Genomic DNA, 27845 nt, shown 5'->3' with positions numbered 1-27845 from the left:
CATTTTTAAAACCAAGTTTTCGTGAGAATCACCCATAAACACAAGCACAAAAAATGTAGTTCACTTTTATTTGCCATCACAGAGTATAAAAAGGACAGTAAGTGCAATTTAATCAAATTACATTCACATTTAAATTGTACTTCTGTACTGTACTTTAGACAGTGCCTAAGCATTATTACTAGACTGACTGATTATTTCAGTTTATAAATGATCTTCCAAATCATTCCAATATTCACATGAAATCCAAAATAATGAATAACTGCTTAATAATAAACTAGATTATGTAGGGGGGAAAGAGTTCTTAAGTAAATGAGCAATATTTCATAAGTATTAATGTGATCTTTTTATGTTATTGAGGCACTCATGGCACTGCTGATTTATTTAAAATGGAAAATTTCAAAGTCTGTATTTCTGATCAATTGCCTAATACTTACAGCGTACTCACATTATTCAAAACATGAGTGCGCCCTTAGAGATAAGAAATACTGAAATCATGTAGTCCACTAAACTTTATTGGAAATGAAGAGGTAAATCATTTCAAGGTAAATTCAACAATCATAATGAATTCAAGAAAATTCAACAAAATCATGACTGGCATTTAAAAATGTACACAAGTGAACAAATACAGATACAATACCACACAATGCAGCAATCCTGTAATGTAATTAAAAGATGAAATCTAGCAGACTATTATAGATTATAATTTAATAATACACATCTAACATCTGTAATACAATGAAAATTGTTTCTCTGTTTGCATTACTTTAAGCAAACAGCTTCTGATTAAAAAAAATCTATTTTCTTTCTTCTCATTTTATTTAGAGATTATTATATATACACTGTATTATTGTGATTGTGTGTCTGTTTTTATGTAAGTGGGCATATTATTTGACTCTTGTTTTGTAATTCTGTAATAATTAGTTGCTTGTGTGAAGATGTGTTCTGAGATGATTCAATTAAAAATAAAAATAAAATGATTAAAACAGTTTGCACAGCGAAACTATTTTTCTTTTAAAGTTCTTTTTGAAATGTAACCAAATAAACACCCATTATTCTTAAAATACTCTAAAAATAGATGTTTCTGAATAAAGATTACAGGACCATGAAAGTTCACACCAGAGCTGTGTTCTCCTGACATTAGGCCTTACTGTGATCTCCATCTAGATCAGTGAGAGTCCTGCAAAACTGCAGTTCTTCTTTCAGTCAGAGGATGTGCTCAATATCACATTAACAACCAACTTCAACCCACTATCTGCCACTGCTGGGACAGGGAATTATCACAGATTGCCATAGCCACATATCCTTTGATGCTGAGGGGATCTACAACAGCCAAACACTGACCAACTGACACCTGATACAGCCAGTTATTCTTCTGAGAAGACAAAAGACATTGTTAAACCATTTTAAATTAAATATTTATGAAAATTAGGAAAAACATAAACATTTAAATTCGGCACTCAAAGGAGATCACATGGAGCGAATACACAGTGTTAGCAAGATTCTCACCCCCAATGTCCACTGCTGAGACCCACCAGATCCGTGACATTTCATGAGTCGTGGCGGGTCAGAAGAACGGATCTCAGACATATCCAAACACAACAGACCGGATAAAATCAACTCGTGCTCCTCATCATAAGCCCACTCCTTTAAGACAACACGAACACAGAAATCTGAATGTGCATAATCTGCATTTATGTTTCAACCAGAAGACACCAATGAAGTCGCTTACTAATCCATCTGATTCATGCAAGTATAACTAGCTTGTCTTTGTATATAAACCTTTGTTTACCATGTATACTTTTGTGCAAGAACACTCTTATAATCTTCATTATAAAAGGTTTATGGGTGCGGTTTCCCGGACAGGGTTTAGATTAATCCAGGACTAGGTCTTAGTTATAAGTAGTTTTTACATGACATACGTTACAAAAACAATACATATGTGCATCTTGAGACAAAACAATGGCACTGATATATCTTAAGATTTGTTTTTTTAAATTTGCATTTTAGTATGGGACTAGGATAAACCCAGTCTGGGAAAGCGCCCCTAAGGGTTTAGCTTTGATATCTGAAAACAATACAAACACTCAAGTACTACGATTAACGTTTTTTCACTATTAAGACCACTGGTGATCGCCTCTGTGGGAGGAAACTGGAGTCAGGGTTCCCACGCCTTAGTTAACTTCAAATTCAAGGACCTTTCAAGGACTGAGAGCAAGTTTACATTGTGTTACCTTTTAAGATGGATGCATTGTTAAAGATCCCTTTTGAGGGAACTCGTGCTGCGTCACTGTGGTGACACTTTGTGAACGCCTCCAAGGGTAAGTGTGTCTGAATGTGTATATCAAATTCAACCAATGGTGAGGCTTAACGACAAAGACAGGGTGACGCGGGTGTCAGGAAGTATATCGCTATCTGAAATATTGCCAAAGACGGCGTTACAGAGACGCAGGAAGGGAGACACAGCGTCTCGTTCCCTTCTCAGGGAACAATAGTTACATACATAACCCCAGACGTTTTCATGTGCAGGGCTCCAGACAGCCACCAAAATTTGAGAGTGTGCCACTGAATTTTACATCCAGTCGCACATGTGCGACCAGTAAATTTGACCTTTTTATTGTGATATGACACTGAATTTAAAACCGCACATTGTACTTTCTGCATCTATCATCAAAGTATTTATGTGTATTTATTCAATGACCTGTATCTATGTATGTATATTTTCAAAAATTTCCAAAGCCTTGAATTATTTCCCCCAGATTCACAAACTTTCAAGGATTTCAAGGACCCGTGGGAACCCTGTGGAGTACCTGTAGTAAACCCACACAGAGAGAACATGCAAATTCACACAAAAAAACCTCCTGACCCAGCTGAGGCTTGAACCAGAGACCTTCTTGTTGTGAGGCAACAATGCTACTCATTTTTTGCACATGAGCGTTAGGATTTGTACCTGTTCATGGTCCTGTGGGTCACAGTCTCTCACCACAACAGCACCGCCCTTTTGGCTGGGACGCCCCTGTGCCACCAGACATTTATCAACCATCAAATTACGTAACTGAGAGGAAACAAGACAAAGGGAGAGAGAGAGTAGAAAGTGTTAAGAGTCAGAGCCATTGCTGTAGTGGGCAGTTCTCCGAAACGCAGCGCGGATGCACCTAAGTTCGAGTCCCAACTCGGCATCCTTTGCAAGTCCAGTTCCCCTTTTATATACACCCTGTACTTTCATGTCCTCTCTATACATAACTGTCTGTCAATTACAGGCAAAAATGCCCTCCAAAAAAAAAAACTTAAAAAGTGTGTGGATGACCAGTCTGATTTCCTTTGATACAAACTCATATTCATAACCTGAAAAGGTCTTGTTTGGCATAGAAAGCAAATGATGACAAAAATGTAGGCTTTGGTGGATCTTATCTTAAATGAAATGGCATTTACTTCAGTGTATTATTTGTAATATGTTTTAATATAAAAAACATTCTACAACAGTTCTATTTCTCTAGAATAAAGTCAAACATAAAGACAACAACAGACAAATAATCAAGTTACTTCTTAACCATCAGAGCTCTGAGAATAAAGCTCTGGGTGTGATAGACATGATTATCAGAAAAAGGTCTTACCCGACCCCTTTGCAAAACTTTAGGTCTCTTCAAACCCTTGTTAATGAAGACGGGTTGCTGAGGCTTGTGCGGTGAGGAAACTTGCATCTCGGGGTAAATGTTGTCCAGATACCATCTAAAAGAGTGACACTGCAGTCGATTCCGAATGGCAACTCGCTCACTGATGTCCCCATAATCACGATTCCTTAGTTCAGGACGTAAGGCAAAGTACTGCTCCTTGTACATACATAAACCATATGATTAAAAACAGGGCTGGAAGAATTTTTTTTCACATTCTGTCTTGATGTACAAAATTTTTTTTCCTAAACACAAAACCTAACTGTATAGATGTGTGACTAACTAAAAGTTACGCAGTATACAAAACACCAAGCAGAGCAATGGCGCAAGTGTTTTTTGCTGGTTTCAGCCTGATACAGTTGTCACTTTCACATCTTGTGCCATATTGTATAAAACAACATATTTTGAATTTTTTTTATGCTACCCCACAAATTTATTTTGTATGATACCGGTAGGTGGATATTGTGAGATAGAAACACTGATCTATATAAATGACTGGATTGCGCATAGAACGCTTAACGTAACAGCGTGAGGTGAAGCAAGCGCAGAAGTCGAGCCGCCATCTTGGTATACCCAACCGGCAGAGAGCGTCATTGACTTCCATTCAAAATCATGTTTTAAATTCACCCGCTTTACAGCGTATCAATCACGCAAGATTATTTTTAGGATATGTGTACGTAAATTAATTGTTAATTATGGTGTTATTTGCAATGTTTATGTTTTAATCGGGCAGGAAAATGGATTTATAAAAAACCGTTAAGGTGAGTGTGTCTGCTGCGGTTTGTTAACGACACGGGTATAAATAAAGTTTTTTTTGACATTCATCTACACGGTCAGCGTTATTTCTCTAAATAAGTTTAGGTAACTTGTAAGTTTAGATAACATAGAACAGCCAAATTATTGCATGAAAATACGGTACAAAGTATGATTATTTATATAGATTTCAGAATGAGCACGTTTGTCACTAATACTAAATATGCTGCGGTTTGTCTGCTGATCTGATACTGTAATGAAGATGAATGTATAATAACTGATTAAAAACTAAAATGTACAACTTTCAGTAAATAACTATGTACATGCTTTGAACGTTTGTGTTGTAATAATGTACAGGGTTACTTCAGATATAAAAACGAAGACTATTAAAGTGATGTTTTATCATTAAAATCTGATCGCGTCCATTGCTTTAATAGAATGTTTGGGTATACCAACATGGCGGCGCGGTGGCTTCACAGTTGTGACGTCACGCGCAATCCAGTCATTTATATAGATCAGTGGATAGAAACCATTTTTTAAATAATACTTATTAAAGCACTCCCAGGTACTGAAATGTGTCAGCTTGAAACATTAGTCATTGTTTATCTCGTGTTTATTACAAATAATGTATTTTTAGAGTGCAAGCCTTTGTGTGTAAATTAGTCTTGTAAACAACTTTAAGTTTACAGTGATCATATATCCATACTTTTTCAGTAATTAAAAAACATCCGATTTTACTTATTACTCCATGACTGAAAAAAACAAATTTTAAAGAAAACCAAAGCCTTTATTAAAAAAAAAAAAACACATTCCAGCAATTTTTTAACATCAATCTTAAACTGGTGGTCTTCTTCCTCTGCTTACAGTTTTTCATTCAGAGAATAGGGACAACCCTTTAAAAAACTATTTTCCCTTCGTTATGGCAAAATTGGATTGGGACACACCCTAAGTGAACCATGCCCTTAGATCTTAAAAATAGGGCCCTTACTTTAAAATTGTAATTTCCAATGCAGACAGCTATGTGAACACACCGTTATGAAAATTATGAAATAGAAAAAAATCTGTCTGAATGGGGGAAAAATAACTACATTATTTATACATTATGTTATTACATTTGACAATGTTAAAATGAATCAATAGCATGACAATAGCTGCATTTACATGGACAATTGTAATCTGCACAGGAGCCAAAGAATGAAAGACATTTTTTTAAAACAACGACGACGAAATCTGTCTGGATCAGCATAGAGCAAAAATCCAAATTAAGATCAGTAACTTTACTGCTTTTCCACGATATGGAAACAGCTGCGAGAGGCAAAGGGTCTGAAATGGTTGTTGCAGTGTTTCTTATGGAAAAGATTCTATTTAGATGAATTCAGATATTGTATTTTGATGAAACATTGTGTTGCTTATGTAGTTTGTGTACCTTTACGAATTAGCGTAACAATATTTATGTTTTAAAAATTACACGCAAACTAGTATGTCTACACAACTGAAAACGTGCTGTATCTAATTCTGATGTAAAACAGCTGGTTATGTTCATTATTTTGGTAATGTTACTCACTGTGTACCGAAACGTTTTTTTACTGTTGAATGAGACATGAGATGTAGACATCTGGTTTGTGCGTGTTCATGTGTTTTGGAGTAGCGATTTAAAAGGAGGGCAGGATTGTGATTTCACTGCTAGTAGGCTAAAGTTAATAGATGTCAAAATCAGATAGCATGCTTTTAGCAATAGGCAACTTAAAAGTACCAAGGCTGTGAATGATTGTGCAACAAGAATCAGTGTTAGACTGGACACACTGAATTAACTATGTGACAGTGAATTGCTATGAAAGGTCCAACTTAATTTTCACAGTACAAAGCAAATGTTTTAAAATGGTCACATTTTTAAAATTCATGAATGGTTTATTATTAATCATTTTCACTTTCATCTGTTGTTGGTTTATAACTTTTGTCATTTCGTCAATTGGTCATAATAGTGCTCAAGTTGTTAAACCACGGGTGTTTGTACAGAAACTATCATGTCAGAAAGAGGTACAGTAATGATAAACGCGATGTGCAAACATCTATTTGTAGTCCTCAATTTTGATCTGTAACAAATAAATTAATGTATAGGAAACACTGCATTACAACGACGCTCGCTTCCACGCAGCCCAAATATAACGACACGCCTATAATCCCTCCCACTCTGAAGTGATACTAAAATCTAACCAAGCCAAAGTGAAGTGAGCTGACACAACCTGACCCATGAGGTACTATGCAATGGAAAAGCAATGAAAATTGCAATGTGTCATAATCAATAATCTGAAGCAACAGGAAATCTCACAATCAAGAGAATTAATCAGAAGATAAGAATGATGTTTGCTGGTGTAAAACCAAGGGTGTTCTGGGTGATCAAGTCAAAAAAGCTCACTCTAAATAAGTCTATACCCATGGCTTGGGTCCTTCTTATAATTAAATCAATTTATCTGTATCAATGTTCTTATGATGTTCAGCCTCACCTTGTACTCATCCATCCAGACATGGGCCAGGCGCAAGGAATTGTGGGCCATTGTATCCTGACCTCCAGGTGACCCATAGGGCCGGCGCTTGCGGAAGATGTGCCCCACCCTGGAGCAGGGAATGATCAGCAACTGGCCACCACACATCCAGATCTAAAGTGGAGAAAGTGAAAGAAATCAAATAAAAAAATTAATTTGAATCATTGTGTATATACTGAGGGATGAGAATTAAATATAATACTTTGTTTATGGGAAATGCTTAGGCAGAGGCTGGCCAAATTACTAGTAAGCAAACAGATAATGTGACGTGCCCTTAAAAACTGTAGAAACATTTGTGTTGTAATGTCTATAGGAATATTCTGTGTCTCAACCTAAATTTTCACCCCTGTAATTTGACTCCAAATTTTAGTGGGAAATTCTCATTTTATTGCCCCACAAAACAGTGGACTTCTTCAATCATCAATAACATTTATTATTTTGCTATTCTTAAGAACTTTAGTAAGCATTCCATATTTTGGTTGATTTTACATGATTGACCCAAAAAACGTTTTAATTTTTTATTTTAAATAAAAAGCATACCCAGTTGAGAGTCATTGTACACACTATATTTACCCGAAAAGAGATTTCCAAGTTTTCCCCTCCCCAGATGTCCATGCCACGATCGTACTGACCGAGTTCACGAAAGTAGTTCCTGTCCATGGCAAACAGTCCCCCAGCCATTGTTGGAGACCTGCAAAGAAATTCAACTGAAGTAATTCTCATGACTCCACCTTAACAGATGGCAAAAAATCCTTCATTTTACAATCAGTCATCAACCATTACATCACAACTGATTTTGTTAGTTCTGACTACTATGTTAAAATGTTACACTGATGTTTCAAAGCCAATGGAAAATACCATAAATACTCACAGCTGTGACTATTCATCTGTTTAATACTGGATATATATACAAGTAGCAATTTGCAAAGTTGTATGGCAACTGTAATCAAAATCCCCTGGCACCTAACAATACCTTAATGATGTTTAATCAATGTGTTGGAGACACATTTTATTCCATGTTTCTGTATTGTTCTTCATAGTAATGTCAATAATATAAAGCAGTGCTGGCCACTGATATACTGCCACACAAATACACAGAGGTGGAAAGTAACGAATTACATTTACTTGGGTTACTGTAATTGAGTAGTGTACTACTTTTTTAAGGAGTTTTTAAAATCTGTAATTTTATTTTAAGTATGTTTTGTCTAAAGTATTGTTCTTTGTGATAACTTAAATCTTATCTGTTACCGAGTAAAAAAATAAATAAAAAAATAATGCAAGGTGATAAAGGACCTTGGGAATGGATGGGCCTGGCGCCAGTGATGCAGACCCTGAATTACATTTTTATGAAAGAAACCCCTGGCCATATTTAAGTGACCACTGACACAAAGCAAGAGTTTTATTCCTATGGTAGGTAGGCTTTAGGCTTGTGAGTACGGAACTGCCGACCGGGTTTTTACCGCTCATTTGCAGGACGCGTCAATCGTTTTTGAAACTATGCGCATTATATTCCTTGGTCTAGCAGGTTCGCATGAAGTCAAACACAACTTAAAAATGTCCTTAAGAATGCACAGGGTCATTTGACAATGCAGAGAGAAAGAGAGAGTCCTTTTTGAACTACACTAGAATCCCCCATCTCACCCCACTGAGTAAAGTTAAAATGACTTACCTTTTACTTTTACTTAAGTAGATTTTTAAACCAGTAACTTTACTTGTACTCAAGTAAATATCATTAAAGTACCTGTACTTTTACTTTATTTGAATATTTTATTACTCTTTCCACATCTGATTATTGCACAGGTGTGGCTAAGAATGACCACAGTAAAATACCACTCATTTTATTAAAATAAATCTTTATCCTTACTCTTATTTTCTTTATGAATTAATATAATAGAAATGTTAAAATTAAATAGTATTGTGAATTATTCATGCTTAAAATTTATTAGGAGGCTTATGTCAATATTGTGACCACATTATTTAATATTCATCACATATTTATATAATGTGTTTGAAATGTTCATTTATTAATTAGAAACTCTTTATCTGTCATTTTATCTCTCTTATCTGTCATTTTTATTAGTAGCATGTTTATTATAACTTGATGCTTTATGACAACTTAAAATTACAAAATAAAAAATACATTTGTTAAGGGCGTAAGGGTTAAGTCGCAGAATAATTTAGACTATTTATTAGGGCTAAAATTTTGTTCACTTTTCTTCTGGAGAAAGAAATACTTATTGAAATTAAAAAGCAAAAAAAGTTTGTGAACCTTTTTGAATTTCATTTTCTGAATAAATTCGTCATAAAATCTGATCTGAGTATTGACAATCATAATTTGTCTAAAAATAATTATACCACAAATTTTTATCTTTATTGAACACGCTTATTCAACATCGAAAATGGCAGTGGAAAAAGTAAGTGAACCCTTAGAATTAATAACTGGTTGACCCCCTTGGAAGCAATAACCTGAACCAGGCGCTTCTGTAGCTGTGGATCAGTCCTGCACATCATTGAGGAGGAATTTTAGCCCATTCTTCCTGGCTGAACTTCTTTAGCTCTGCCATATTGTTTGGACGTCTCATGTGTATGGCCCTCTTCAAGTAAACCCATAGCATCTCTATTGGGTTGATGTCTGGGCTCCGACTTGGCCACTCCAAAAGGTGTATTTTGTTTTTCTGAAGCCATTCTGTTGTGGACTTGCTCTGGTGTTTTGGGTCGTTGTTCTGTTGCATCACCCACCTTCTACACAGTTTCAGCTGACATACAGACATTCTCACATTATTCTGAAGAATTGTCTGATATACTTGGGAATTAATCATCCCCTCAATAATTGCAAGCTGGTCAGTCCCTGATGCAGCAAAGCAGGCCAAAATCATGATGTTTCCTCCACCATACTTTACAGTCAGTTTTTTTTTCATGATGATACGCCGTGCCTTTTCTAAGCCAGATGTAGTGCTGTGTGTTTTTTTTCCAAATAGTTCAATCTTAGTTTCATCAGTCCACAAAACATTTTGCCAATACCGCTGTGGAGTGTCAATGTCCACTTTTGCAAACTTCAGGCATGCAGCAATGTTCTTTTTAGTCAGCAGTGGTTTCCTTCGTGGTGTCCTGCCGTGGATAACCTGCTTGTTCAGTGTTTTATGTATTGTAGACTAATGAAGAGAGATGTTAGCAAGTTTCAATGATGCCTTCAAATCTTTGGTTGTCTTCGTTGTGCTCATTTGACTTGGTAGAGTAGCAACAGTCCCAAAGCGTCTCCATTTGTAGGTTGTTTGTCTAACTGTAGACTGGTGAATTTCTAAAGTCTTTGAAATAACTTTGTAGCTTCTCTGAAAGCTCTTTTTGGCGAGGCATGGCTCACATAAGTGTGTTCTTCTTGTGCAGAGCAAACTCCAAAAGTTTAAGGGGTTTTTATCAGTCAAAGTAGCTGTAGTCCACACCACAAAATTATTACATATATTACCAAAACCTGACTCCAATTAGCTTTTTTGAGGTAATTAACTCAAGGGTTCACATACTTTTCCCACAAGCACTATGATGTTTATTGGATGTTTTCAATTAAGACATGAAAGATAAGAATTTTTGTGTGATTATTTTTAGACACATTGTGTTTATCAATACCCTTGACTTAGATGAAGAAAAAATCTGAAAACTAAGAAATTACACATACTTTTTCTTGCCACTGTATGGGTAGGTTTCTTCAAAAATTTATTTTGAACAAAGAGCTAATATAATAGCATTTTTGTAAAGGACTTTTCTTAGAGATCAGATTCAGAGCAATGATCAAAAAATACACTGAGTACTTATTGTTTTTGGATCCGTAGATGCTTTCGGGCAAGATTTATTAACAGCTTGCGCCAACGCAAACCATCATTTTGGCGTTTAACAACTGTCGAAATTTACTAAAGACGTGCAGTGCATAATTAGTGCTGAAAAGGTGTGATCTAGTTATTTGTGTGACTGACCTTATTGCATATGCATTTCTAGGAGTTTACCTTTCAGATGCAAAAGTTATGAGAGTATTTAAATGATTCACGCAACAAAATTAACTAATATTTACGCGTGTGATATTACTGGTTTGTGCACTATTATTTAACAGCGAAAAAAGCATGTCTTAAATCATTTTGCAATTGAAATGGCTGCAATTGTTGCTAGCAGAGATCAGAGTGCGTGTGGTACAAGGCCGAGGATTTAAACGCATAACAGTTTATTTGGAATATCTAAAAATCCAAATGAACAGAACGGGATAAACGCAGATCCACAAATGCACATCTGCTTTGTTGCATGCGCAAGTTATGATATTTGAATACAAAATAAAGCATTTTTATTCACATACATGGCTCCATACAAATTGATACACATTCATTTAATTTCTGAATTTCACATATTCAAATCTCAAAAAGACATTTGCTCGTGGATAGTAAAATACTTTTGTAACGTGCTTCAAGTTCACAGATAAATGTGCATGTATGTGTTCATTATTTTGAGTCTAATTTTAACCCATAATCCTGAACTAATTTGCTTTTGTGCTGCTCTTAGTAGATTGTCTTCATCGTACATTCGCGGTCGCGGAAAGTGAGGTACTCGGGCCTTGAGAGGGGAATGATGTTTGGTGTACACCACCAAATAATTTCTTTATAATAGTCTGTGACAGTTATTTTACATATCACACATTTATTTTTGTATTCACGATGTGCTAAAAGATGAATGGACTGATAACTGTATTGTTAACAGGGTAAAATTTAGTTCAAATAAACTTAAATTTTCATTAATAAAATGACAAGGAATATAAAAACTACTCGATTATAAAAGAGATAAAATGTGTATTCTTCTCATATTTTCTCTTAAAAATATGTTGGTGGGTCCTGGGATAGATTAAACATATTTGAGTGGGTCGCAAAATAAAAAGTTTGGAAACCAATTCAATAGACCAGCTCTATTATCATGCACTATGACTTTGGTAAGTTAGTGGTACCTGATCACTCCATCAGGATTGTTGAGTTCAGACATGGGCACTGGGTCCCATTTAAAGTGCAAGCCCCAGTTGAATCCCCCTCGTACAATGGGAGAGGGGCTGTAGACCAGTGTGTCGGCACTGATGATGTCAATAACAGGACACACCACGTTTTTTCTGTTCTCTTTTATGGGTGAGAGCAGCGGCTGTAACCATGCCTCATTCACCTCACAGTGACTGTCCAAAAACACCAACACCTCACCTGAGATGAAAAAGAAAGCTTTTGAGAAAAACTTGAGAAAGAACTGCATAATAAACACACTGACTACATTTACATGTACACTAATAATCTGATTTGTCCAATAATCAAAATAAGGATTTAATCGCAGTAAGATGTTTACATGAATGGAGCTATTAACCTCTTCATTCCTGTTTACATGCAGTTTTTATTTTTTGATATTCACACACAGCCCTATGCAGAGCACCAATGATAAACTCACATATACTGTCCACTGTTTTAATTTACTTACATTAAATTACAAACATGTTCTTGTGGACATATGTCGTTATTCGTGATGAACTGCTTTTCGTTATCTATCTGAACAAGGCCTTTTCTGCTTTTATTTGTATTTCTGGGAAATATTTAAGGGCGCCATCACATTATCCCAACTAAACCGTGCCAAGTGCGTTTGACGCCCAAAACCTAGTTCGTTTGACTAGTGTGATGGCTCTGTACCGCTGTACCCTTAGCAAAATGATAGGCATGTAAGAGGGCTCTGTGTCATCGCGCACCGAACGACTCAGAATAAAAACCACAGACTTAACATTATGATGGGTTCCAGTGATAAGAAAGTGCTTTACTTCCTGTTTTCTTTAAAACAATCACATCCTTTGACAAAAGCTTGCCTTTAAGTACAGCGTGAGTGCGTGCATCTGGGGGAGTTGGGACAATTGCACTCGGACATGGTTCGGTTGGGTTGGGTATAACATGAGTGCACCCTTAGTCAAAATTCAGAGTTTGTAAGATTACAAACCAGGGAAGAACCTTGCTGTAGTCCAAACAAGCTGTTTGTTATAGTTGTTAAAAAGTAATTTCTGTTAAAGAGAATATCTCACTTTGCAGTGAATCGCTAACTCGCTTTCAGCTTAGTAACTTTTAATGACGACTCACTAAACTAAAGTTACATACTATACACATATCACACAATATTTAAAGTTAGACACTATACACACACACTAACTAAAAATGTGAAAACATAAAAGGGACTCTAATGTAACTGACTTAAAGTTTTGAACTATCTTGAAGAAAAACACTGTTAAAAACATTAGAAACCGTCACAGAAACTCTAATGGATTGTATTTGTTGTAATGGAAATAATTGTCTCTATTGGTCTCTACTGGTATGTGTATTAGTGGGACCATTAAACACTACTGGAATAATGCCCAAAACACACTAGAAAAGAGAATTTTGTAATGGTTTTAATGGTAAAAGCAAATGGTTCCTAAATATATTTTAATGGAAACCATTAAAATTTCTGTGATGGTTTCTATTGTTTTTAGCAGTTGTTTTCTTCTAATAGGTCAAAACTTTTTTAAGTCAGTTACATTTAAATGGGTCCTTTTATGCATTTTCACATTTTAGTTAAAGGGATAGTTTTGCCAAAAATGATATTAAACCCATGATTTACTAACACCCAAGCCGTCCGAGATGCTTATGTCCATCATTTTTCAGACAAACACATTTTCAGTTATTTTAGAAAATGCCTTAGATCTTTCAGTTGTTAACATGTAAAGTTACTGGGTCCACTCCTTTAAGTCCAAAATATGCGCATTTATCCTTCACAAAAGTATTCCAAACGGCTCCAGGGGGATAAACAAAGGCCTTCTGCGAGTGATCCATGCAGTGTTGTCAGAGAAATATCCATATTTAAAACTCAGGTAACACCTGAAAAATGATGGACATATGCCTCTCGGACGGCTTGGGGGTGAGTAAATCATGGGTTTAATATCATTTTTGGCCAAACTATCCCTTTAAGCAGGGAATAGATCATGAGATCATTTGTAAGACAAGCTGGGAAAGGAATGTATGCAGCCAGCCACAGTGGCCATATTAAAGAAGTTAAGATCTGACAAATTCAGTGGTCTAAATGTGCTTTAAACTGAAAAGACCATGGTTATTTAACATATGAGATAGGATTATAACATAGCCTAAAGCGGGGTTCAAAATGGCCGCCCCATGCATTACTTTACTAATATATTGCATTTGAGGATGTGAATGACAGTGAGTGAGTGAATTCATACTCTTGAGTGCAAAGGAAGGGCAGTGAGCACCATCTAGTGTTCAAAAGAAGAAATTTATTTGACAAAGCCTTAAAGCGCAGCAGCTAGCTGTGAGTGTACATTGGCTGTTACTGCGGTGCACTGTGTGATTCAAAAAGTACACTGGAAAATGTGCACTATGGTTTCGGACACCACAAACAGTAGGCTTAAATAATGCACAATATAAGGGTAAAGGTGTTTGGATGATAACACATCAAACAACTTTTGTGTGACAGTCTCTTTGCTAAAACTTTGACTAAACATAACCTATTGAAGTATTAAAATAATTTATGTACAGTATGTTGCGATATGCAAACTGCATTGTTCACATATGCAATATTTTTATCATTTAGATGTCAATTTGTTGCACTAATTTTGCATTTTCAATCAATTTAAGGCTCATTGTTCAGCTCTAATAATACAAGTGTGAATTATACAACTATGCTCCAGTGAACAGCTTATTGATCGCAACACCAATGTTTGGCTTTTAGAAGATATTTCTAAATTAAATCACGCATCATTGTCGTCAAAGTCTAAATTGAGTTACAAGGCTTTGATTATGCAAGCCAACCAATTTTGGACTTAAGTCCATATCATACATGTCGAGTCAACAACCCCTGTTAAAATACTGTAATGTCTCTTCTTGCATTGCCAGACCTGTAGCGTGAGACGCTCCTATCATCCTCCCACGAATCAGCCCCTCTCTCCTCTCATTACGAACCAGCTTCACCTTCTTCTGCAAGTGTTGTTGAATGTAAATGTCTAGATCCTCCTTCAGATCATCTGTCAAACACACAGCATCACATCAGCTTGCCACTGATATTCTCTTTTATCTTTTACTTAGGAAAACCTACAGAGCTGGCTTCCTATGCAGAATTTTAAGGCATCATATTGCAAACATAAAGTTAGTTTCTATCAGCAGGCAGAACGTGTCTGCACTGATGTTTCTCCTCTCTGCACTGATGTCAAAGAGGGTTGCACACCGGACAAGAAGCGCAGCACCACTGTGTTCGTTGTCCCGTTGTAAGTTGTCCTAGACGTGAAGCGACACTTCTCTTACGGTGTGCGATCCCCTTTAGAAAGAAATGTATTTATGCAGTTACTTCATTTATGTATATTTTACTTGAAAAGCAAGGAGATATGCAGAGTACCCAAATTATGCCCTATATCTGTTTTTCTTGAAAAGGTCTGCATCCCCTTGCGATCGGTCTGTGCCCCCCCCCACCCAGCGGGAAAATGCCCCACCACTGAATTAAGTAAGACATTAAAAATAAGATGTTGGGTTGTAAATGCCCATTCATGATGTTACACATTAAGCTTTCTACCTGGAGGTCAAAGGGGCACTTGAAGTTTGTGAATTATGTGAAAACTCAGCACTTTGCATGAGAAGTATTTGTGTGGTGCAGATTCTATTTTTTGCTAGGATGACTCCTGAAAAACTAACTGCTTATGAAGACTGTAAAGTACTCATTAAAAGTCAAAATATTATAACTATGTCTCTCCTCAGAACAAGAGAAATGACAACAGGAGAGTTTTTTAAAAGAAGTTTGGTGGCTTGCCCAGTTCACTATGGTCGTCCACTAGTATTATCTCGTGGAGCAAGTAGTTTGGTGTGCGATCCAGCACGCTGTGAACAGTCCTCAGGAGGGCAGAGAAGGCCTCATTGAAGAAACATATCACTATGCTGGCTGTTGGCAAGGCCATGGGGTAGATCCTGCCTCTACACTTGTAGAGAATAAATGCAACACAGCATGTTTTAGACTAAATCTTACTTACACTTTGAGCTCATAAAATCCTTCATGGCTCCATCTTATAAAAGTTATGCTTTAACCGAATGACACCCTCTTTCACAATGAAATTTAACATATTTAACTCAGATTATGACACAACAGAGGTAATGATTCAACAGAGTTGTTAACGATGCATACTTGTCGTTCCTGGTGTCGGGCACGTCTCTGTGATAGCCCAGGCGGTTACTGATGAGCACGTTGAAAGCGTGTTTGTGATAGCCCATGTCACGCACTTCTTGATCCTGCTTGTTAAAAATCATTCCTAAAAAAATCAAAACATCAAAAAGCCTCAGAAAAACAGTCATTATGGGGCTATCTGTACGTTATAACACAGTATAGGTAAAAAAGGCATGTTGTCATGGCAACTGTTAAGCCTGAAATCAGAATTAACGAGGATATTACAAAACAGGGTCTTTGGAAGTGGATCTATAATGCCATTTTTAAATAGCAAAGGCAGCAGAGTAGCTATATCTAAAGTTACACAAAAAAAGAGCAGGCAGTCATTTAAAAACAAAAAAATTATGAAATTGAAAGGAATCAAAGGGTAAAATTATGTCATTATCTCCTTACCCTTATGTTGTTTCAAACTGCTATGACCTTTTGTGATATAATGATAAATAGTATAGCTGTACACCAGTGGCGTGCGATGACCTTTTTAGCCAAGTATGCTGGGTGACACAATGTTGTGTTAAAATTGTCCCCAGTAAAGATTGTAGGCTTAATTTGTTTCTTATGAGCGAAACACAGCTACTCAGTTACATACTTACACACAAAGCAACACAGTTAAAAGTTGTTGTAATATGTTGGACCTTGTATTGAAAGTAGACTATATTTACCTGTTGAGACATGCCTTCACAAGCATCTGTAAGAGCTGCAATTATGTTGTTTGGGTTGAGTCAGCTCAGAAACACGAAAGAGTAATTTAAAAGTTTTTTTATTTTAATTTTGCTAAGTTGCACTAGTGCCACAGAAACTACATATTTCTAATTTAAACAGTACGGCATTTGCTTGATCTAAATCAGAAATAAATAGTTTAAATGTATGCTAGACCGTTTTATAAGGAATTTGAAATGAGTATAACCAAATATATTTATAAACCAAGCATATTAGTAGCCTATAATAAATACTATTATTAAAAAATATTTTATTTACAATAAATACAAAATATAAGAATCCTTTAAAAAATACATAGAAATTATGCAACCTGGTGAAATTAAGAAACGCATTACAGTATACATTTATATACATATATATATACAGTATACAGCGAGGAAAATAAGTATTTGACACATCAGCATTTTTATCAGTAAGGGGATTTACAAGTGGGCCATTGACACAAAATTTCCAACAGATGTAGCCTTCAAGCCAAATATTGAATTCATACAAAGAAATCAGAACATTTAAGTATACAAGTTGAGTCATAATAAATAAAGTGGAATGACACACGGAATGAGTATTGAACACATGAAGAGAACAAGGTGCAAAATGGCATAGAAAGCCAGGAGATCACCTGAAATCTGTCAGTAATGAGAGAGAAACCCTGCCCCCTATCACTACTAATTGATATCAGCTGCTTTAGTCTTAATTGATGGCATATAAAGGCTTCTCATTACCCAGGAGGCACACAGATAAGACTTCATGATGAGTAAAAGCAAAGAACGCTCTCAAGATCTTCGTAATCTTATCGTTGAAAAGCATTTTGATGGGAATGGTTATAGGCGCATTTTGAGGCTTGGTTAAAGTTTGTGACAGAGCATTTGGAGAAGCCTGTGGATTATTGGGAGACTGTAGTATTGGCAGATGAAAACAAAATTGAACTTTTTGGCAATCATTCTACACACCATGTTTGGAGAAGAAATGGCACTGCCCACCACCCCAAGAACACCATACCAACAGTTAAGTTTGGGGGTGAAAGCATCATGGTTTTGGTGCTGCTTTTCAGCAAGGGGTACTGGCAGACTTCATATTATTGAAGGCAGGATGAATGGAGAAATGTACTGGGACATTCTGCTGCCATCTACCAGAAAGCTGAAAATGAAAAGAGGGTGGACATTTCAGCAAGACAATGATCCCAAACACAAGGCCAAGAAAACAATGAAGTGGTCAGTCAATCACCTGACCTAATTCCCATAGAAAATCTATGGAGATAACTGAATATCAAAGTTCATAAAAGAGGCCCAAGGAACCTTCAAGATTTAAAAAACATTTTTGTGGAAGAATGAGCAAGAATCACTCCTGAGCAATTCAGACGACTGGTCTCTCCATACAAGAGGCGTCTAGAAGCTATAATCACCAACAAAGGATCTTCTCGGTGTATGAATGTGTGAGTGAATGGGTGAATGTGAGGCAACATGTAAAGCGCTTTGGATGGCCATATGTCTGTTAAAAGTGATATATAAATGCAGTCCATTTACCATTTACACAGTATTAAATAAAATGTGTTCAATACTTATTCCCTGTGTCATTTCACTTTATTTATTATGACTCAACATGTATACCAAAATGTTCTGATTTCTTTGTATGAATTCAATATTTGGCTTGATGGCTACATCTGGTGGAAATTTTGTGTCAATAGCCCACTTAGAAATCCCCTTACTGTTAAAAATCATGATGAGTCAAATACTTATTTTCCCCACTGTATACACACACACACACACACACACACACATAATGTAATTTTATTCACAGGCAAGTAACTTTTTTACTTTAACGAGTGAATGTCAAATTTACAACCACATGACCATTGCTTAATGTCAAGCCATGATGTTACACTCCTGTTCTTAAGTAATCTTCTGTTCTTTCTAAGGGCCATTTCTAAATCCTGGAACGCCATGTCTGAGTTAATTTGATACTTGTCATCTATCATAATAATTGACTAATGTCCTATACACTCAGACATATACATATAAAACACTTGAACAGATTAGAATGAAGGACAAATATTCCTAAATAAAAAATCCACTAATAGATTGTATTCTGTTCTTTACATTTATTCGTTTCCCATTATTTTGTTTAAAGCTGCTATATAAATAAATCTGAATTAAATTTTCTACATTTAAGTGTGCTGAGTTACCAAGCTCTGGAGAGAAGTCTGGTTTGGCAGCCCCTATAGCATGACCTATGTGAGCTTGTCCTCCATCTATACGCTGGACCGCTGGGTCTCGGGTGAAACGAGGCTGAAAGCGATGCTGCCCCTGGACGGGCACATTTCTGATGGACAGGCGGCTTTCCTGGGTGAGATTGAAGTACAGGAACAGAAGAATCGACCAGGTCACAGAGGTGAAGAGGCAACCATAGCAAAAGTAGCGCAAAGTAACGCTGCCCATGGTAATGCTAGCATCTTCGGATGGCCATTATCAGGCCCCTGAAAGAAAAACATCAAGTATCAATATATTCTGAAATCCAGTTTGGACATCAAATGATGTGACATCAAATGATTTGAATCAGGGAGGTGTTAAGAACCAGCCCACTTTCCACAGACAAATGAGACACTGTGTGACTAAATAACATGACATGTTTGTTAAATGTGTTCCTGAAATGTGTGCTGTAAATGTTGTATGTTAGTCATTTCAACTGGAGAAGCTTTGTTGATTGTAGCTGTCTGGCTACACATTAATAACCCAAAAGATGCATTAGGACAAACTTTTTGATGAATGATCTCAACTCTCTTGGTATTAGGGTCAGTGACAAAAACAAAATTCGAAAATCTTTTAAAAAAACTTGTTTTAAAAGCATGCATCAGGTTTATTTTAATGCACATAGTGTACCCTTACGAAAATTAACCATAGCATATAATATAATTTATATTAGTTATTTCTAAATGTAAATTTTACTGCGTTTTTGTAATATTTGTCATGCTGAAAACAGCTGTTTTCTAAATAATCTTTTACAAATTATGTAAAAAAAATCATATTACATTAAACTAGATTGTTATATTTTATTCCTTTTTTATGAATATATTATAATATTTTCATCAAAAAAAATACTTGTTACACCAATTGACACAGACCGATTAAACCACATTGACATTTTTGCAATTATCCCCCAAATATTATTTCAAAATAAAATAAAACTTTAGACTTAACATTCTCAAAAAAGAGAATGTATGCAAGTAATCTGCACATTTATTTTGAAATTTTAACACTTTTACATTTAATTGAACCATATGGACACAAAATAATTAACATCACGTCACTGACCCATTAAACAAAATGCTGCAGGGCCCACATGCCTGTAAAACACACATTCTGTTACTTGGGCTCAATATTAGTAACATAGAAATATCACTTCAGAGTAATGCCATTTCAAGCCATTGCCTTGTCTCATACACAGTACTTCTAGATAGGATCGCTTGTCCACACCATGCTACCGATTAGGCAGAACAATAATTTCTACTACTAAAGATAGCTTTATTAGTAATCTCCCAGACCTGTCCTATGAAACATGTAGCAGATAACAGTGAAGATCTGGATGCTATTAAAGAAACCTTGAACAACGTTTGTTCTAGCACGTTGGAAGCTGTTCCTCCCATTAGATCAAAGAAAATAAGAGAAAAACTGTAGCATCATGGTATAACCATCATACGGCAGCCCTTAAATAGATGGGGCGAAATTGGAGGAGCACAAAGTTAGAGGTATGCCGTGCAGAATAGAAAGTGTGTTCGCAATCATAGCATAAAACACAGGAATGAAGAGTGGGATTAACGGAAACGTTGTTGCACTATTGGCCTGACAGTCCAAATGAGTCTCTATATTGGCCTCCAAGCTGGAGATTTATATTTCAAACACGGTGCTTTTGAAGTGTGTCCGAAAGCATTTCTCTTAGCTGCCTTCATGCCTCTGAAGTCACTGCCTTATGAGGCAGCGAGGCAACAAGTCAGCTGCCTAAGTTTTTGGACGCAGCCGGGGAAAACCTTAAAGTGTAGCTTGTCGCTATCAAACAAAGAATTTGGCAACGCTCCTGAGAGACAGACAAACTAATCTCTTTAAAGAGTTCAAGGTAAGTTTTAATCCATATTAACATCATATGGTAAAACCTATACTGAAACCCAGGCCCTGTATTATGTTTGTTTGAGGCAGCTGGCATTGTTGCCGTGAAATCAGCTAACGTTATGCTAGATAATGTTTGCCATAGCCAGTTATTTGTTAATTGTGCTGCATTTGCAACATTATAAACTATCTACAAATAGGCTACCAAGCATCGCTATTTAGCCCTCCTGTCAGCCTAATGTAACCTAATTTTACTGGATTAAATAGTTATTGGAATGTAAGTTAAGGGTTTTTAATAACTATTTTCGAAGAGGATGTACGTTTTAAAGTTCACTCTGCATCTGATCTCTAGCAAAAGTCCTTCACAAAAATGGAATTATCTCAGCTTTTTGCTCAAAATTGGGTGTTTTTGAAGAAACCTACTCGTATTTGAGAGGTGATAAAAGAACTAATGAAGGTAGGATGAAACTTTTTTTTGTTGAAAGCAGAGGGTCTCTTCTTTCATTTGATACATTGTTTGTTTATATATTTAAAGAAGAACATTTTCTGGAAGGCATTAAACTTTTGTGAAAATCATGAAAAATGCTGGCGCTGGCTGGCAACTTTAAAAAAAAAATTTTGGCAGGGAAAGAGTTAAATCGGTTCAACCTAACAGTGGGAAGTGCTATTTATGTCTCTGATGTGAAAAGGAGTCAGGAAGCCCTGATCTGCTCTGCTCAAATGTAGTAATGTGATTTAATGCATTAAAATCTTAACTTGTACCCATAAAGTGGCATAAAGTCCAGATCACAACTGATCATGATTATTCCATTACTCCTATTAATGAAATAACAACACAAAGTCTGGAATGTTAATGATCTTATCTTATTCTTGATTTTTTTGAGACTAACATTTTATGTTGTCCATCTCTTATTTAAAAGCATGACATCAATCATTAACATGAACTTTAAGCTTTGAATAACAGAGATTAAAATTTAAACAGATAGTGAGAAAATCTCATGAGACTACACTATCATTACCCAAAACAGACAGGTTACTTCACTCAACTCTTTAGATTATGACTATAAAAACTGGTTAATAGTGTCATGGTCAAGAGCATCATCATTGTCTGTTGTGAAGTACATCTTTCTAACCTGGACAAATCCGTTAACATAATACATGTCTGTTATAAAGGTACAGACTTGATTATTGTAGAGGAAATGTTTATTGAAAGCAACCTATCCAGACATTCAGTGGCCTCTGTAACATGAGAACTCATCTGAAACCCTCGTATGGAATTTCAGAAGAGCTACTTTTCATGTTTAATTAATGATTAGTCGTCTTTAAGGGAAACTCACTACCTAACTTTCCTTTAAATGAAGATGTGCATCAAATGGCACACAAAAACACACATAAAGATGTGTCTCGCGTGTAAAAAAAAAAAAACTCAAACCATTAACCTTCAGAGGCAAATATGTTGGATAACGCCATGTCTTACCCATCTGAATGAAATGTAATTTTAAAAAACATGTGCTCACTAAAATGGTGTCTACCATCCACAAAACCAAATTTTTTTTAATGGTATAAAAAGCCTGGAATGGCTTTATAGGAAAAATCTATATTAGACATTTATCATAATTTGGGCTGCACGTTAATTTGCATGTGATTGTCACGCGCATCTCGTCAGTAAAGCCGGTTCCTTGATTACACTTTCCTTTTTCTTTTTAAAGCATGTGAATGCTCCATAGGGTTGGGTATCGTAGGAAATTTTCCTGTTCCAGTTCGAGTTCGGCCTAACGATTTTCGATTCCGGTTCCATATAATAAAAAATAATGCACAATACTTAGACAATTCCATTTGTGTTTATTAATCACTGTCAAAATATTTTAAATGTAATGTGAATTCATGTTTTCATTTACTATATCACTATATTAGGACCTCTACCTGGTGAGGTGGACATGTTAGGAGTAGTTTTCAAACATATGATTTGAGATTTCTATATGCTGGAGCAAGTGTTTTGTCATATATCCTGCAAAGGCTGCTGTACAAGTAATAATTTTTGTATGGGCATCCATGCATTGATGCATATAGGCTTATCTTTAATGCATATATATTTTGAAATATAAAAATGTAAACGAGGATCAGTTTTTTTACAAACATGCGTGTTCATATGCGCAATTTCTTTTCCGCAGGTGGCTGCTCTTCATAACGTCAAGCAATGCTTAGGTTACTCAGCAACGACAGACACTTTGGAGCATCCAAGCGTTTTTAAGAGGAGGAAAGTGGCAAGATCACGTTTTCCGCATGGTTTTAGATGCAAAATGTTAAGCAATTGAGCAAATGTGCTTGGCCATTTCGGTGGGTGCTCAAGCCCCGAACCTTTTGGGGTTGATACTTTTCGCAACCGTGACCAAGAGAGAACATCTTACCTCATCGTTCCGCCCCAAAGCCAGCGGGTCATCACTGATATCAGTTTATAGTGCACTAACTCTGAGTTTTATGGCCGTTTGCGTTCACGCGAACTTGAAGACATCTCGCTGGGTGAGACGTACTTTATATTTTTTATAGTTTGTGAAGTGTGGTTCTGGTTCCTTTTAAAAAAACGGTTCCCAACCCTAACGGTGAATTGGTGCATTATCACTGCGGTAGCAAAATACTGCCACTGTCACAGCTAGGGCTGAAACGATTCATCGAGTTACTCGATTACAAAAATTCCTTGAGGCCAAAATTCTGCCTCGAAGCCTCGTTAAATTCCTATGATGCGCACTATACGCGCAGGAATCTGATTCACACGGACCGTTGTTCAATGTTCAGGAAGCTCACCACAGTGCGTGATACATTTTTAATTTATTTGGCGCAATGGCGGAGAGTAAAGATGTCCATAAACGGGCAGAGAATGTCTAAAGTTTGGGATCATTACATTCTTATTATTACATTACATTCAGCATCTGAACCCAAAACATCCACTGCTGTTTCACCAAAGCGTCGCTGAAACAAGGTAACATAGCCTTAAACCTATAGTTTGATGTTCGCTGATTTTAATCCCATACTGTATTTGTAGCGATGCCGTGATGCGGTTTGACTAGATATGATTTTTAGCTTTGATGTTTTTAAGCAGTAAACGTAGTCACGTTCAACCCCGTCACACGCACGCACCATCGTCTCTCTCTCAAGCGCCATTCAGATCGATCGCTGCAATGCATCACATATGCTTAAACTTTTAAGAAGCCACGCAACAATAATTTCGGCATGCATTCACTGTATACACCAGGATGTAATGTTGTGACGTGATTTTTTGAACGGATGCTTCACCTAAAATGCACCACAGTGCAAGTAATGCAAGCCAAATGCAGCGTTCTATTGAAAATGAATGTATGTATTTCTGCCATACCAAACTGCAATGAAGCAACTGGTCTGACTGGGGTGTCACTCTTCCTCACGCACAACACGCATGCACAAGCACACACACACACACAAACAGGTTGCTAGGTTAACATAGCAAATAGGCTCACCCCAGAAATTATATATTTTTTTGTTAGTAGCCTAATGGTAAATGCTGCAGGTGTAGAAATCTACATAAAACAGATATTTACTTTGATGTCAGGGCTAGATTACAGTATGAAACCCGTTGTGCATATTAATAAATTAAATTGCTTAATTGTTGGCACTGGCATAAACAATAAAGAGGTAAATATAGCAATAAATAGGCTTAGTTTTGGAGCCAAATGTTGGAGTTGGAATCAATACCTCTGTTTTTTTTAAAATAAAAGCCAGATGTCAATACCTCTGTTTTGTTTAGTAATGCTTGATCATTTTACAGCCACATAATTTTCGTTATGCATTATTTGTTTTGGTATTACTCAATTAATCGATCGATTAAGTGCTAGATTTTGGGCTATCACAATTATGAAATTTGGCTGACGGTTAATTGTCTAATAAATTGTGCAATTATGATGATTATTTGCCTGTTTTAAGGCTTTGACGATTATGCCGATTAATTGTCTGTTTTATTGCTTTGACATTTAATTCTCACACATTTTTTTTTGTTTGTTCATGAAATAATTTTTTCACATTGTTGTGATAATTTAAATTAAATATTTTGCACAGTTTACCTGGCAGTAATTATGAATACACATAACACATATTTAAAAGTAATTAATTCATGAATATTTCTTCAGTTTTTGCAGCATTTCTTTAAATGCTGTTTTTTCTACTGTATTGCATGGCTTTGCAATGTCACGTTACGTTACACTGTCAGTTAAGGTGTGTCATCTGATATGGTCTTGTTAATGCAGCTCCCCCTTGTGTTTTTTAAAGAGATGTGCAATCATTGCGGTGATCTGAAATCATCACGATGAGGTCAAACAATTGCGGTGAGACGATTATTTAATCATTGTGACAACCCTAGCTATATTACTCGATTACAAAAAGAATCGATAGCTACAGCCCTAGTCACAGCCCTATACGCTGGCAAGAAAATTGTGCATTTATATGGGCTGTTTATGTTTGCATAATGGCTTAATTAAAAAGGAAAAAAACTAAAGCGTTAGCAACTACGTCAGCAGGTCACTTCAGCAGCATGTGCCGTGGTCTGCTCATGAATGCGGACTGAAGGTCTAAGGAGGAGAACAAATTGTTAAATAAAATTGTTCTTTTTGGTTTTCTTTGCGCACAAAAGTGTTCTTGTCGCTTCATAATATTATTGAACTACTGATGGAACATGGATTGTGTAAATCAAACTGAAGTCTATGGGAGAGTCAAAATCCTCCCAATTTTCATCAAACTAACCCCTTTTAATGCATGAAGAGTCGGCTAAAATATTTTGCCCTCTCTGTCAGAAGAAGTATCATTACAAGCACCGCACATAATTGCTAGTTAAATTATACTTCATGTTTAAAACATTTCTTGATTCACATGAATTTGAAAGTTGGAACGCTTTGATAATACATAGGATGGGGTTAATAACAAAAGTTTAATTAATTTCTTTTCTTAATTTAAGTGAGTTTGTCCATGTTTTATAATGTTTTGTAATCACGAATCAATCATTTGTTTTAAAAAAAATCTAAGGCTCTTTAGATTTATTTATGGGGAGTACAATGTTTTCCATCTATTGGTTTTTGTTAAACATTCTGTTTAAATTTAAAGTCATTTTACTAATTTATTATTGTTCTGTTTAAAAATAAAATAAAACTAGCATTCGTACAAAAACGATTTAGCTATGTTTTTTATTTATTTGTGTTACAATGCAGATAACAAGCTGTTAAATATAAGTGAGTTTGTCATTGTACTATTTAATTGTTGTTGAATTATCCATTAATAGTAATAATAAACAAAATTCATTTGAAGATATGGAAAGATGTAATGATCTATATCAAAATAAAGCATAGAGAAAACACAAGCTACGCACAATATTATCCTCGCATGATATTCTGTTTCAATCAGAAACAACATAGAAGTTGATCATGATGACTTCTGGTTCACTGGGATTTAAAAGCACATGTGAATGCTGCAATTGCGTTTGCTCTATAGTTCAGTGGTAGAGAATTGCATTAGCAGTTCAAAAGATCATGGGTTCAAACCCAGGAAACGCACATACTGATAAGAAATGTATATAATGCAACGCACTGTAAGTCGCTTTTACAGTGCTTGCATTACATTATTATGCTTTTTTGTTTAGGTTTCCATTTTGTTAATTTAGGAACTCATATAAAGTCTTGAAGTACAACTGTTAATCATTAATGTGTGAAGCGTCTCAGCAGTTTAAACCCATCAACTGAGTTTACATAATTTGTCTTCATGTTTTTGCTCAAAAATTACAGTGGCTGTACCATTTCCATTGTAAAGAAGTGGCCAAATATCACAGATTAAGTGGAAACCATCTATATAACACACCTGTTTTCATGTCTAATTGTCTTCACAAAACAGCGTTTAGATAAAGTTAAACATATTAAGAACTTTTATCTGAGTTTATTAGTGTATAACTGTGTTCTGATACTAGCGTTATTGTGCTCCTGTATGAAGAGGTCTTCATGTAACTCAACTGTCAGATTATTGTATTAGCAGTTCAAAGTATGTAGGTTCGATAACCATGTAACACAAATACTAATAAATATATATATACATAAATCTAACATATTACTTTAGTAAATATGAAGGTTATAACTCAATGGACACAGAAATCAAACACTAAATTAAAATACATATATTAAGTATTAAAAACATAGCTCAGAGAAACATGGTCTTTGGCTTAATAATACTATAGTGAGCTCTCTATTCTATGTAGACCACATAAAATGTAGTAAATTACCCATTTAGACATATTTTTGGGTATACAGGAACAGATTACTTTTGATTATTAACATAAAGCATTTGCATTACATGGGTTCGAACACAGACAGATAAATAGCTTTGAACAAAAAGCATAAGTGTAATGTAAATAAATGCCCCATGCCACCTAAAAACGTCTGAACTGCAACGGGCAAGCTATTTTTGTTTACTAGTAATAAGCTACGATAATTAAACAAACTAGACAGCTCACTAGTTTTACACACAGCGACAAGCTAACTGGCTAGCTGCACCCAAACAAACGCTTTAATGAATTCAGTTTCAAAAGCAGCCATCAGTCACCCAAATAAACTGTATAAACGCTTTAATGTGATAAGACTGATAATGATGATTATGGTTTAGTGACTCACTCAGTGATGTAGGCGTGTTTCAGAGCTTCATTCCTCTGCTGTGCTGTTCTCAGTGAATAAATATACAACTGACCATACTGACTGACTGTCACTCGATGGTGAGTTAACACAAGAACACTGACTGACTCTACTGCCTTCTGCTGGTGAAACTTTAAA

At 35.8% G+C, this 27845-nt stretch overlaps 1 protein-coding gene across 1 annotated transcript; it reads right to left on the bottom strand.

Moving 5' to 3' along the window:
- Positions 1-49: 49 nt before the first annotated feature.
- Positions 50-27845, bottom strand: galnt11 (UDP-N-acetyl-alpha-D-galactosamine:polypeptide N-acetylgalactosaminyltransferase 11 (GalNAc-T11)). The gene is made up of 12 exons (XM_073863631.1): positions 27690-27845; positions 19101-19391; positions 16170-16289; positions 15797-15967; positions 14895-15020; positions 11940-12180; positions 7538-7655; positions 6926-7078; positions 3612-3827; positions 2948-3052; positions 1507-1644; positions 50-1372 (listed from the first exon to the last, which is right to left on the bottom strand). The coding sequence occupies exons 2-12, from the start codon at positions 19351-19353 to the stop codon at positions 1241-1243; spliced, it is 1773 nt and encodes a 590-aa protein (XP_073719732.1). The 5' UTR covers positions 19354-19391; positions 27690-27845; the 3' UTR covers positions 50-1240.

Source organism: Misgurnus anguillicaudatus, chromosome 25, assembly GCF_027580225.2.
Source record: "Misgurnus anguillicaudatus chromosome 25, ASM2758022v2, whole genome shotgun sequence".
In the NCBI taxonomy this organism is placed as follows: Eukaryota; Metazoa; Chordata; class Actinopteri; order Cypriniformes; family Cobitidae; genus Misgurnus; species Misgurnus anguillicaudatus.
The sequence above is the reverse complement of the archived record's forward strand: the minus strand, read 5'-3'. Positions and strand labels throughout refer to the sequence as shown.

Excerpts from the sequence above, each read along its gene's own strand:
- galnt11 (XM_073863631.1), bottom strand. The coding sequence starts at position 19,353 with ATGGGCAGCGTTACTTTGCGCTACTTTTGCTATGGTTGCCTCTTCACC. Across the intron at positions 3,828-6,925 it reads TCTGGATGGATGAGTACAAG|GAGCAGTACTTTGCCTTACG; the intron begins GTGAGGCTGAAC and ends TGTATGTACAAG. Across the intron at positions 1,373-1,506 it reads CTCAGCAGTGGACATTGGGG|AAGAATAACTGGCTGTATCA; the intron begins GTGAGAATCTTG and ends TTGTCTTCTCAG.